Genomic DNA, 12579 nt, shown 5'->3' on the forward strand with positions numbered 1-12579 from the left:
TAACTGTTATTGAAGTGTTAATTATTTAAAAGAATTCCCCATTCAAATGCATAATAGTAATAATGTACACTTTTTCCTTGGAAATGATTGTATGGATTATCATAGGAGTTATCTAAGCAACTTTGAGAATTCACGCATGTCTGGTTATATTTTTTTAGTATGCTATCTTAAATTTTTGATGTTCATGTTTTTTACTTACTATTGTCTTTGATTAAAAGTTGTTAAAATTCATGAACATCAAGTAAAGTAAAGTCATTTTTTGAGTTGTATATTATTGACTAAACTTGAAAATCCAGAAAAATCTGCTCATTACAAGTAGTGAGGCTGTATCTAAGTAAATATTAACTATAAAAGTCCTATGATATTTAGTAACTTACGTCCCAATGTTAAACATTGCTATACCCAATATACTCCCTTCATAACTAGCACAATTCCCTAATGTAGTCTTAGCACAGACCAAGGTTAGCTTTCATAATTCGTAAAAGATATAAAATTTTGTGGCTCCATTGTTGGAAAAATATGCTTTATATTAATAATGATATTGAATATTATATTTCGTAAATATGGAGAATTCATATGTGTAGACTAGCATGTATCGTCAGACAAGTTACATAAGTGGAATCTGTCTGATAGTTATAAATATGCATGAATTCAGCTTCACAGATGTAACCTCCATCCCAATTCGACCTGGTTTTGCTTCTCTGAAACTTTATTCTATTTCAATCATAAGTTTTAACGAACAATTTGAATTTTCAAAATTTCGCCTTTGGGGTGTTAATAATAGTTAGGACATGAACCTGGGCTTTGAATCCTTTATCAGTAAGCTGGCATAATGACATGTCGGTTAGAACAGTGGATATGGTAACAATATTACCATTAAAGATTAAAGATTTGGCCTCAAAGGTTATACCAACCACCCCACCCAGGATGCATAGCCCTCAAATGTGTAAGTTTCATGCAAATCTTACACAGGGCCCTGGTTGGAAAGAAGATGTTAAAACACCTCTGAGGGAAAATATAGTCAACCACTGAGAGCCCAGAGCTACAGATACTAAGACTAAAAAAGTCCCAGCGCAGAATTGCAGGTGTTTTGCCATTTTAAGCTTGAATGAATACTCAAATCTTTCAATATGCTTAGTGTTTTTTCCATTATTATCGTGATCGATAATTCAAAGTTTACATATCCTAACCTCTGTTGATTGTTCATCTACCCTCTTCCTCTTCACGCTTTATTTTATTTACAACAAAATGTGTGATTTTAAATACCTAAATTATTTTTTCTATAAACAATGCTAATTTATTGCATCACATTTATTCAAAAAACAGTACCACAATGCAGTGAAAATAAAAGCTATGAATGAAAATGTGTGGAAGATATTCTTCCTCTTTTCAATGCACATTCAGGCTTACTCCCATCATCAATATTCGGTCCAATATATAAAATGCGTGATTTACAATATTCACAATGCACACTCAACACACAACAAATTTTCTATGTAAACGATATTATGTGAAGTATTATTATACAATTATGAAGGGGGTCCACCATCCTGCGACGTAATCCCATAGCAACATGGGATGGTATCCGGACAAACAGGCAGTGAGTGTTCACCCCATGATAAGCTTTCTCTGGACAAATATAAATATGACAATCCTAAAAAGTTTCTTTTACTCAGAGGAATTCTCTCTTTTTGCAATCGCCAAATTCTGGTACAATCTCCAATTAATTTTCAGTGATTGTTTGTGTTTCACTATACATTGTATTTCGTTTGTTGTTGGTGTCTTGTCTGTTGTTCTGTAGAAAAATATAGTCGAATAATCATTTTTTTTTAAATTTTGTCATAAATAGTAATAGCGTAACAAAACTGAAGTTTTGACGAAGCCTTGTTTAAAGAAAAGGCATGAATAAGCATCATGTAAAAATGAAGCGTCATGTACCGTAAATTGATTAATTAAAATAACTAATAACATCAATAATAGTCACCATTTGTCCATTTTCAAGTTCATGATCATCAGTGCATTTGGTGGATGGTTTAGATTTTATTTGTTCCTTCAAGTAAGATATTTGTCCTTCAAAATCTTTCTTCATTTTGTGATTACGAAATGAAAATACTATGACAATGATGACCATGAATACGAAGATTATTGTTATTACTGCAATGTTTTTCCAACTTTCAGAGTCTAGGTTATTTTTTGTTTTCTGAAAAATAGAACCAACAATTTATCTTTTGAAAAGTTGCTGATAAGGTCATGAGTGGACTCATTTATGAGCAAAGTTATGTAAGGTTACTGAAATAGCAAAAACCACTGTTTAGAGCAGTGGTTCTCAAACTTTTTTGAATTTGTCAAGTCTCGTACCCCACCTCAAAAATAACTAGCTAACAATAAGCTACAACTAACAATAAGGCGAAAGCATGTTTATTCAAAAAACCTATTGAAAATACAATGATGCGGCGAAAATAATAAAATAAATGAAAAGTTTTAAAAACAAGCAAAATTTTTTGGTATTTTTATTAGTGCAGTTGTTTTTGCCTGGAAATTAAGAAATGTAAATATCCGAAATGAGGCGGGCAAGATAAAATCAACAAATATTTTTACTTTTCATTAGCTGCATGCCCCCCAAAAAATTGCTTACGCCCACTTGTGGGCGCTGTGCCCCACGGTTTGAAAATCTCTGATATAGACTTTGAAATATGATTTATGAATAGAATATGAATATCATATTTATGTTACGTTAAATATGTCTTCCTACATCGGGGTGAAGTATTATAAAAATATTGAAATGGGTTGTCTGGGAACCTCTAGTTGAAACTGTTTCATTGCTACTATGAAGTTCTGTTCAGCAAGCGTTACCGTATGTTGTTCCTTTAATTCTTGGATCTCTGTGCTTCGATTGGCCAGTTTATTTTCAACGTTATGCAATCGGTTTTCAATTTCCTTGTTGGGATTAGCAAACTCATCTCGAATCTCTTTTTTGAACGCAAGAAAACTCGTCGCTTGAATTTCCAGACTTTGGATAAGTTTTGTCATGGTCTTGTTCAGATAGTAAACTGGAATGAATGTTAGTATTATAATTGCTATTCAATTAGTAACATTGCTAATGAATGACGGAATCAAATCGCCAGGATGAGTAAAGTTGGAACGGGAACATATGGGAACGATTAAACAAGTTATGTGTTAATCATCGTGATTTGTTTCGTCAATGGTTGAATTAAATTTGCCATAATTCCATGGCTGGTTTATAACTTTTTATGAGACATATTTCACACTCTTGCTTCAATCAAGGCTTTGCATAAACAGCCACCGACTGTGACTACACAATATGTGGTGCCATTTTGTGACAGTTAAGGATGGATTCAACTTATTTACTAATTAAGCTTTATTTAATCAATTAACAGAATATTGAAATTGCTTCAATAACTACAGAATTGCATACTACACTTGTATTCTTTGACAGGCAGGGGATCAGCAAAATGAATTTGTGCCTACTGTAACCTTCTGCTCATTCTCAAATCGATGAAAACTTGAAATTTTAAAAATTGAATGAGTAAAAATTATTTAAGAAACCTGCCTCCAGTGGCGTATCTAGGGTATGGCAGTCATGGCTCCATTCGGAGAGGATCAAAAGGAGCAAAAAGTTTTAATTATAATAAGTTTTATTAATGAATTAATTTAAGATTGTAAATAAATCAAACTCGTACAATTACCAAAATATTATAACATAGAAGAATCTCATTTCAACAACCATTTATAAAAAATGCCTGCTTTCATCTGTCATGTTAGTTTTAAATTTCATTCAAACATACCTTTGCATTCTTCTCCACATAAGATATAATCTGTTCCGTTTGGACAATATTTTTCACATTTTTCATAAACTTTCTTCACATGGGAATAGAATTCATCATAAGGACTCTTGTTTTTGAGATTGTCATATTTCTAAAAAAAAATTTGTCGAACCTCAATTAACTTAATGCCTCAGTAAAGCCAAATTAGAATGTGTCACATTTTTCATAAATGGATATTTTTGATCTTCGGTGTTCGGTCATTATAGACCAAACATGGGCAAAGTATGGCCCGCGGGCCAAATCCGGCCCATTGGGTAATTTAATCTGGCCCGCCTGATGCTGCCACAACCAAACTGAAATCAAATTTTGATGTTTTAGCTAAAATAGCATGAGGAATTTGTTGAGATTGCGGTTAATTTTAGTTTGAGCATGAGCTCCCACCTTTGCTTATGTAACACTGTAAATATTGTTCATAATTATTCATAAGCAGTGCTTGTTTTAGTTTTGATTTTAGGTTCTGTAAGGCCTTATATCCATTTTATGTTGGCTGTTTGAACCAAAATATTACAAAAACACGATTTTTTTAAAACTTAATTTAGTTTATATTGGCAGCTGCGAGTAATTTCAAGCCTATATCCTTGTCCAATGTATTATCTATGCCTATGGCATTATAATGGACTGACTGCTACCTTGGTCCAAGCGAACAATATTTTAAGATCAATTTCTGACATTTTTGGGCTTGCAACTACTAAAAAGTTAGATATGGTATTGCCTGCATTCCATTTTGATATGGCAGATTTGGGAACTTTTCTTGTGATTAGATTTTCTTGGAAGTTTTTATTTGTATGACATTCTCCAACTTCAAAAAGTACAAGGGGGAATCACCTGGTTTCAAGTGTGGTTATTAAACATCCACAAGATTACGCAATTGTATTTCGCAATAAATTGTTCAATCATTCGAGTTCCAACTTCCAAGTATGTTTCAGTCATAAAACCAAATTTAGTTTTTTTCAATATTTTGGTTAATCAAAATTATTGTTCTTTTTGTAAAGCTTGACATTTTACTGTGACTATAATTTATATTGAATTTACAAGATAAATTTTATATTTCTGTCCCATTCCTAATTATTATGCTACATCATATGAAACGGAAATTTATTTAAGAAACTATGGTGGCATATTAGGTTTGAGAATTTAGGTTCAAACCCCATGTCTGACACTTCTCCAAGTGTATAATAAATTGAGTAAGAAATACCAAACTCTAAAGATCATGTAGTAGCAACATATCAATGGATGCAAAGTTGTATTTGGTGTGAAGGCAGGAAACTTGTCGCACAATTTGAAAATACCAATCTTTATATAATAATTTAAATCAGTGGTTCCCAACGTTGACTGGGGGCCAAAATTGGAAGGAAAAGGATATTTGCGGATTGAGAGGGGGGAGTGCTTGCAAGGGGCCGATAACAGTACGTATAAGCTATTGGTATGATTGAATTGTTAAGAATATAAAACTTAAATTAAACTGTGATAATGACGTAACAATTGGTGGTACCTAGAACTATCTAGCAAAAATTTAAACGAGAATATCGGTCGGAGACCGAAGACTTATCGATCGAAACTGCGTTTTCGATTCATGGCTCTATAGTGACACCGCGTGTCCCATCACTAATTAATTAATAACTCGCTAATTATACGACATAATTTATCCAAAATCAATAAACTTCTGGTCCGAGATATGATGAATGCACATTAAAAATTTGGAGCAGAATCAATCTCGCTTTCGTGAGATATTGCGTGCATTTAACAGACAGACAGACAAACAGACAAATAAAATCAACATACTTACAGATTAAAATCGATAAGTAAAAACATCAAGTTTGACTTTAGTTCGGCAGGCCATATTAAATCGTTACATGAGCCGTAATTGGCCGCAGTTTGGGAACCACTGATATAGATATTTGGTCAATTTAAGATAGACGAATAATCTAGTAAGTCAACACTTTGGATAGATAAAAGTGTTGCAAGACACAATTCTATTATATATTATATTGAGAAAAAAGTACTAATAAACAAAAACATCCATTAAAATTTAGATTTCCCAAGATTCTGAATTTAGCGAGCTTGTTGAATAAAAAGAGAAAAGCTACCTCAATTTTATTTTGTATCATGTTGCCAAGTTCTGCAAGAGATATCGATATTGTACTGCGCTCTTGTCTATTCCTTCCCAATTGTTGATTTGAAGTGACAACTTCCTCCACGCTCGGCACAACGGGTCTATTTAAATCACAAGAATGTGTTGAAATTGGGTTTTGCAAAACCTTCAATTAGTCTTATTATATAGCTTGGTACTCACGTAGTGTGTGTACCAGGTTAGGGCTAGGCCATAAGCTTATTCCGATTTTCTTTATTTCAATGTTCAAATGACATTTCACAGTTATTTACTACTGTTAAAAGGTGTCAGTCGTTGAATGGTTTAAGTAGCATTTCATCTTAACTTACAGTGGTGGGGAACATAACGAGGGAGATATATATACAGTAGTGGGAATCAGGGGTTCTCTTTGGTTCCTTCGAACCTGTCCTTGGAATGTCGTGATAACCAACTAACATGTTGAAGCCTACATGATAGAAAATATTTATTTTTAAACAAAGTAAAAATGTTCAAAAATATCTCAAACAAATTTTTTTACTCACTTTTCAGCATTGGTGACGTTGACAATGCCAAGACATAATAATAATGTCATCATTAGGATTTCAGAACGATCCATGTTTTTTTTTCCAATCAAATGTTATAGATCTTGAAAACTAAAAAATGAGAGAAGAGAACAAATATATTTGTTCTATTTTAATACATATATAATGTCTTGGCCAACATAGCCCAAGTTTTTAAGCAGCAAGGGAAAAAATGTATGATGATAGCATTACAATTTTTCTCCAAATGTGAATTCTACAGTCATTTCACAGTATACTGTTATTGGAGGTTTTGAATTTAAGTTTTTGAAACCTGACACTGTATGGCTCCAAAGATGTTTTCCTTACAATACTGACTTGAGTTGTTTCAAGTCTCACATTATATAACGCTAACTTGTATCCGTGTGATCAAAAATGTAGAGAATAATTTCTCAGTGGTTTAGCTGTTTATTTAGCGTTTAGATTTGCCGGTGCTCCCGAAGTATGCGAACCAAGATGGCGGACATCGGAACGTAACATGGGTAACAACTAACAGGTTAGGGTTTGGCGATAATTTTTTTTTTTAATTTTTCTTATTTTGGTCCTATTATCAGTTCGAAGACTAGCCAAGAGCCTCTCGTAGTATTTATACCTAAAATTATGGCCTAACCCTAACCTAGTACACATATTACATTCCGATGTCCGCCATCTTGGTTCGCATACTTCGGGAGCCCCGATTTGCCAATACCAGTGATTCGTAGAATTGATTAAACGGGGGCTAAAATTAGAAGCTGAAGGATATGTGCATGGGAGCAGTGGCGTACCCAGGATGTGGCAGCCATGGCTCGTACCATGGGCGTCGTTTGGGCAGGGGCGCAAAAACGACGAAAAGCATTAATCATAAAAAGTTTCAAAAAAATAATTTGAAATTGGGAATAACTGAAACTCGTATTTTCACTCAAATAATAACGTACAAGTATCCCAATTCAATAATAGTCGTTATAAATTGTCAAACAACTATCAAGGGGGCACATTTTTAGACTTTGCCATGAGCACGATTTTACGTAGATACGCCACTGCATCGGAGGGAGCGCCGGCATAGGGCTGATACCAGTACCAACAATACGTATAATTAAGATACCAAACTGAATTGGTACAAATATACATGTGCTCAATTTGTGGTATCTAGGACGTAAAAAGTTGAAAACATCAAGTGTTAAACTTTTTCACTAAGTTCAGTGGGCCATATTTAATCGTTTCGTGGACCGTAATTGGCTCGCGGACCGCGGTTTGGAAAGCACTGGCTCGTACTCTTGAAGGATTTCTTTATTTCTGAGTGACTTTGCTTAGAGCTATGCTCTTATCATTTCACAAAATCTAATATCATAAAAACAGAATCGCCATAACTGATACTCTTGATAATCTCATCGAATATTTTCTGATTACAAAAATTAATGTTACCAACATTTGTTAAGTTTGCCAAAAAAAATTAGAGAAATGAAGAATCTCATCAATGCACTCCGGTTTTGTACTTTTTATCAATCAGCATGCACTTGGGAAATAACCCTGTGAAGTTCTATGTTAAGTACACAGGAATTTCAAACTTAGTTCACCAGGAATTTTTCTCATAAATATTTTATTTAACCTGTACATGATTTAACAATTACATCATAATGTATGTAGACGAATTTCACAATTATTTTTCTTGACATATGTTGCAATAATGGTCACTATGGGGACCTATGGAATATTTATGAAGGTGACTAAAAGGTCATTATTAAAGGGTACTTGCTTATGATTCTAGATTACTTGTACACGACTTTGATATTTTAAAATTATTAAATCACTTTTTATAATAGCATTAGGGTAAATCTAAGTTTTTCAAAGGGGTTAGCACCTAAAAAAAAGTTAGGGTATTTGTTTGGTAACTTTTGAATGAATTTGGATTGAGATTTTTGTGGTTTAATGTATGTCAATACCTCATAAATAAATGCTTATGTAATTGAGGTTTGGTTTATCTCTATGAAAGTTATATTAAGGTGTTTAGCACAAGGGAGAACACCAGTTATATTACCTTTGAACTTCACCTGGTCACACCATTCCAAATATATTTGCGTGTGGCATGCCATTAGTCCTAACTAGAAAGTTGAATTGAATAATATGTTTCTCTATGTATGCACGGACCTATGAATAACTATACATATGGAAATTATCCTTGTAATATACAGGGTGTCTATAAAGTCCCTTTACAATTTTAATTACAGTATATCCGGACCAGGTTTATTATTTTTAAATCAGTACTTATTCAAGTATTTTTACTTCATTTGATACCTCTGTGAGGGCCAAAACTATATATGGTATAGATAAATTCCCTTTAAAATTTAAAAAAAATTTAAGACTTCATGGACACCCTATATATTGACATTATATTATGTCGTTCTTTTTAATAAATGAATAGGATTAATTAAATACTTTGCACTATTTTATGGGTTATCAAATAAAATTACATATGTTACATAATGTTATTTATCACTAAAGGCTTAGAATTTATTTCAAGTTTTAGATTTTTCTTTTCGAACTTGTCAATAAATGAACGGGCCAAATAGGCTTATTGTTTACGAGGATGTCAGACATTACCATTTAAACTTTTCTGGGATATTTATGGATAAATGGGATGTCAAGTTTATTGGTGATTATCAATAAATAGTGCAAGAAATAAATCTGGGACATTTTTTTTTAAACCAGGATTTTTTTAAGTAAGTGCAGGTGATTAAATTCATTTGGATTTCATTTATATGCGGTAGGGACGTCATAAAGCAAATAAAACTTGGTATTGAGTTGTGAGTTAACACATGTTATTCTATACATTTTGTTGTACGCTATTACGGTTTTGTGTTGCAACAATGTGCGTCACTTTGTTTACTGACATATTCTTGATACATACTTGATAATTACATGGGAAATGCAACGGGGACATTTAAGGAGTTTTGTTGGAAATAAGTTTACCATGGCAAAGGTCTGGTGGATCACCTAGGTGTATTCAGGATATTGGTTTTATATCGAAAAGCAAATGGTTATTTATAGGAACAAGATAGTTTTTATTTTTGCAAATTTCAAACTTGAAGGATTTATTGACCTAATAGTTGAAAGCTGACATGGGCTAACTTTGATGTGCGAACCAAATCCAAATATACCAGTTAGAATATGATCATAGTCTGCGTAATTTGTATTTTGGGTTGCCACAGATTTTCATGTTATGGGAATGTTAACAAAACTTGGGTTTGCTCACTCACTTGTTTTGATAGCGTTCATATCTTTTTTTTGTACGCTTGTTGTGTGCGGCCACACAGCCTCAAGTTTCAATTTAGTGACTACAAAGTTTTGTTAGCGTCCCCATAACATTCTTTTTTGTTCATAGATTACGCATTCTTGCTATGTAATCTAGTCTATTGTTTCCCAATGGTTTCTAATAATCTGTTTTTGCATCCCTTTACTGCACTATGATTCATGAAAATTGATAGCTAAATTATTATGTCACAATAAATTGCTCTCCGTTTCTGCATCCCTTTACTGCACTATGATCCATGAAAATTGATAGCTAAATTATTATGTCACAATAAATTGCCCTCCGACCTCTGGCCCAAAAACTTCTCCCATCCCTGGGTTGGATTGTCGACATTGCTATTTTGAGATCACAAAATAGAAATGTCAACTTGAAGCGGAGGTGAAGTCCGTCAGTCCATATAGCCACGAGACAAAAAATATAATTCTTTAAAGTTTTCTAAAACTTATTCCTTCTTCATTCCAGGGAGTAGCTGGACCGGAAGGAAGTGGATCAGCGGCTGCCGTTGCTGCAGCGGCATCTAGTGGCGGAAATGACAGCGCGGAACATAGCGACTATCGAGCAAAGTTGTCACAGATACGACAGATATATCATTCGGAACTGGAGAAATATAACCAGGTCAGTCATGGTCATGGATAGAGTAGAACAGCATTCTTCTATTCCAAACAAATATCAAATAAATGACTGTAAATGCCTCTGTAAAATAGTTATTCGAAGGACTTTATTGGCTTTTGATAAAATCCTTGTAAACATAAAACAACCGTTTGCATCATTGTCATGATCAATCAATCACATTACACACTTCGTGGATTGTTTTTGCACAGGCCATATATTTAAATTTAAGCCATTGTGAAACGAATATTCAAGAAAGTTTTATTGATAATTATTATTATTAATGACCATTGTGAAAAGGGGGGGTGTTCGTTGCCATGCCCGTGAACAGTCAACTAATCATTCTTTGGACATGCCAATAAAATGGATAAGTTACTTTTTCTCAAATTGATATGATGCTTTTTATGAGTTAATGGCATGGATTTGTTGAAATTATTTTATATTGTATTGAAACATTATTACATGTTTGGCTATGGTATGGAATCATCTAATGAATACTTCAAATAAACTTTTCCAAAATCAGACCTACAATGTCGCCACATAAAATTGATAAATGGAAATGAGTGAATAAAACCTTTTATTATAAAATGATGGTTGTAGTCTTTAAAGTTGAATATTTGAAGAAGTGAAATCTTCTTTTGTGTTGTGTTTAGCAATTACAAGTTTATTATTTTTATACTTTAATAACAACTTTGGACTCCTGTTGACTTTTCATTTGTCATAAAATTTTTATGTGCAAAGATTTGTTATAATGTGGTTATATGTATAGCTCCACTAAACATTCATGTGTGGAATCTTTTCAATCCACAAATCAAATATCTTATTTCTAATCCAACACGAGTTCTCCATTCTTTTACGTTGCGTTTCGGTTTTAATCCAGACAAGGCTCTATAATAGTAGTAATTACGCAATGTGTGACTATTTTTGTAAAGATTGGCATACTCAAGTATAATGCTTTAACCAACACGCCAGTGCTTCCCAACCAGTGGATCGCAAAGCCCTTAAAAATCGGTGGCGTATTTCTAAATTTAGATTTAAGTATTTCTAAATGTTACATACAATTTTCAATTAGTTCGTGAATGTGTGGCATCATTATGTAACAATTATGAAACACTGTGAGATGTATTAATTAGAATTATGCGTCGTTTCGCATTGATAGTGAATTGCATGGGGATACATTGTTTCTTTTCTCATATATTAACAGCTCATTGTGGGCCACACAAAATAATGGCAATAAAAGGGGGTTGTGGACTGAAAAAGGTTTGGGAGCACTTCATTAGGCCACAGAGATTCGCGTTATTTTTAAATATATGTCACTTGTATATCTATATACAGATGAGAAATTAAATTTCTTTTTTCTCACCAGGCTTGCAATGAATTCACAACTCACGTTATGAACTTACTTCGTGAGCAAAGTCGGACTCGACCAATTTCCAACAAGGAAATTCAGAGAATGATTGCGATCATCACCAAAAAATTCAACAACATCCAACTACAGTTAAAACAAAGTACTTGTGAGGCTGTGATGATTCTGAGATCAAGATTCCTAGATGCTAGGTGAGTTTTATTTTCTCTTGGAAAAAGGCTTTGTGCAAGCAGCTTTTGAGGTACTCCCATAGTGTGTGTATCAGATTAGGGTTAGGCCATAATTTTATTCTGATTTTCCTTATTTTAGTTCTATTACAAGTTTAGTGACTGTCTGTGTTAGCCAAGTGAATATACCCCCTGCCCATACGTTTCAGTCCCTTTACACAACTTGATGTAAAGTAGGCGAACAAAATTAGTTACCTCCACATTGGTACACATACTTCTGGAGCGCCGCTTCTGATATCTAAGGAACTAACGTGTGTTAAAAGTATTCAGTATTTCATTAACAACAAAAAAGCTTGATGGTCATATTCGGTAAATAATATCATTCGGATTTTTACGAACCTTCGTGAGTTATTTATCTTCACTTTGAATTTGTACTTGGACAAGCTGATGCATAAAAAGATACTAGATTGTGTAAGGACGAAAATCTTTCCTGTTTCTACATTGCCTAACTCAGGGTGGTCCAAGATTGGCAGCTCCGCGGGCCACAATAGTGCCAAGAACTTCGCTCGTTTAACTTCGCTAGTTGCCTCAGTAAGCTATAACACCAGTCAATTCAGTGACATTAGTGAGGCAACAATA

The 12579-nt window shown here is 33.5% G+C and overlaps 2 protein-coding genes across 2 annotated transcripts in view; one reads left to right on the forward strand and one right to left on the reverse strand.

The window, feature by feature from the left end:
• The window catches only part of LOC120344416 (pre-B-cell leukemia transcription factor 1-like), a 51523-nt gene that overhangs the window by 26762 nt on the left and 12182 nt on the right, over positions 1–12579 (forward strand). Inside the window, exons 6-7 of the mRNA XM_078112363.1 lie at positions 10261–10413; positions 11774–11964. Of these exons, the coding sequence (XP_077968489.1) occupies positions 10261–10413; positions 11774–11964 (344 nt within the window). The remainder of the gene's footprint in view (positions 1–10260; positions 10414–11773; positions 11965–12579) is intronic.
• On the reverse strand, positions 1305–6589 carry LOC120344430 (uncharacterized). The gene is made up of 6 exons (XM_039413660.2): positions 6477–6589; positions 5933–6059; positions 3807–3936; positions 2854–3050; positions 1985–2200; positions 1305–1795 (listed from the first exon to the last, which is right to left on the reverse strand). The coding sequence occupies exons 1-6, from the start codon at positions 6548–6550 to the stop codon at positions 1724–1726; spliced, it is 816 nt and encodes a 271-aa protein (XP_039269594.2). The 5' UTR covers positions 6551–6589; the 3' UTR covers positions 1305–1723.

This window comes from Styela clava, chromosome 5 (assembly GCF_964204865.1).
Source record: "Styela clava chromosome 5, kaStyClav1.hap1.2, whole genome shotgun sequence".
NCBI lineage: Eukaryota > Metazoa > Chordata > Ascidiacea > Stolidobranchia > Styelidae > Styela > Styela clava.

Coding starts and splice junctions, on each gene's coding strand:
- LOC120344430 (XM_039413660.2), bottom strand. CDS start 6,550: ATGGATCGTTCTGAAATCCTAATGATGACATTATTATTATGTCTTGGC. Junction 2,201..2,853: donor AATTAAAGGAACAACATACG/GTAACGCTTGCT, acceptor TCTATTTTTCAG/AAAACAAAAAATAACCTAGA. Junction 1,796..1,984: donor AACTTGAAAATGGACAAATG/GTGACTATTATT, acceptor ATTTTTCTACAG/AACAACAGACAAGACACCAA.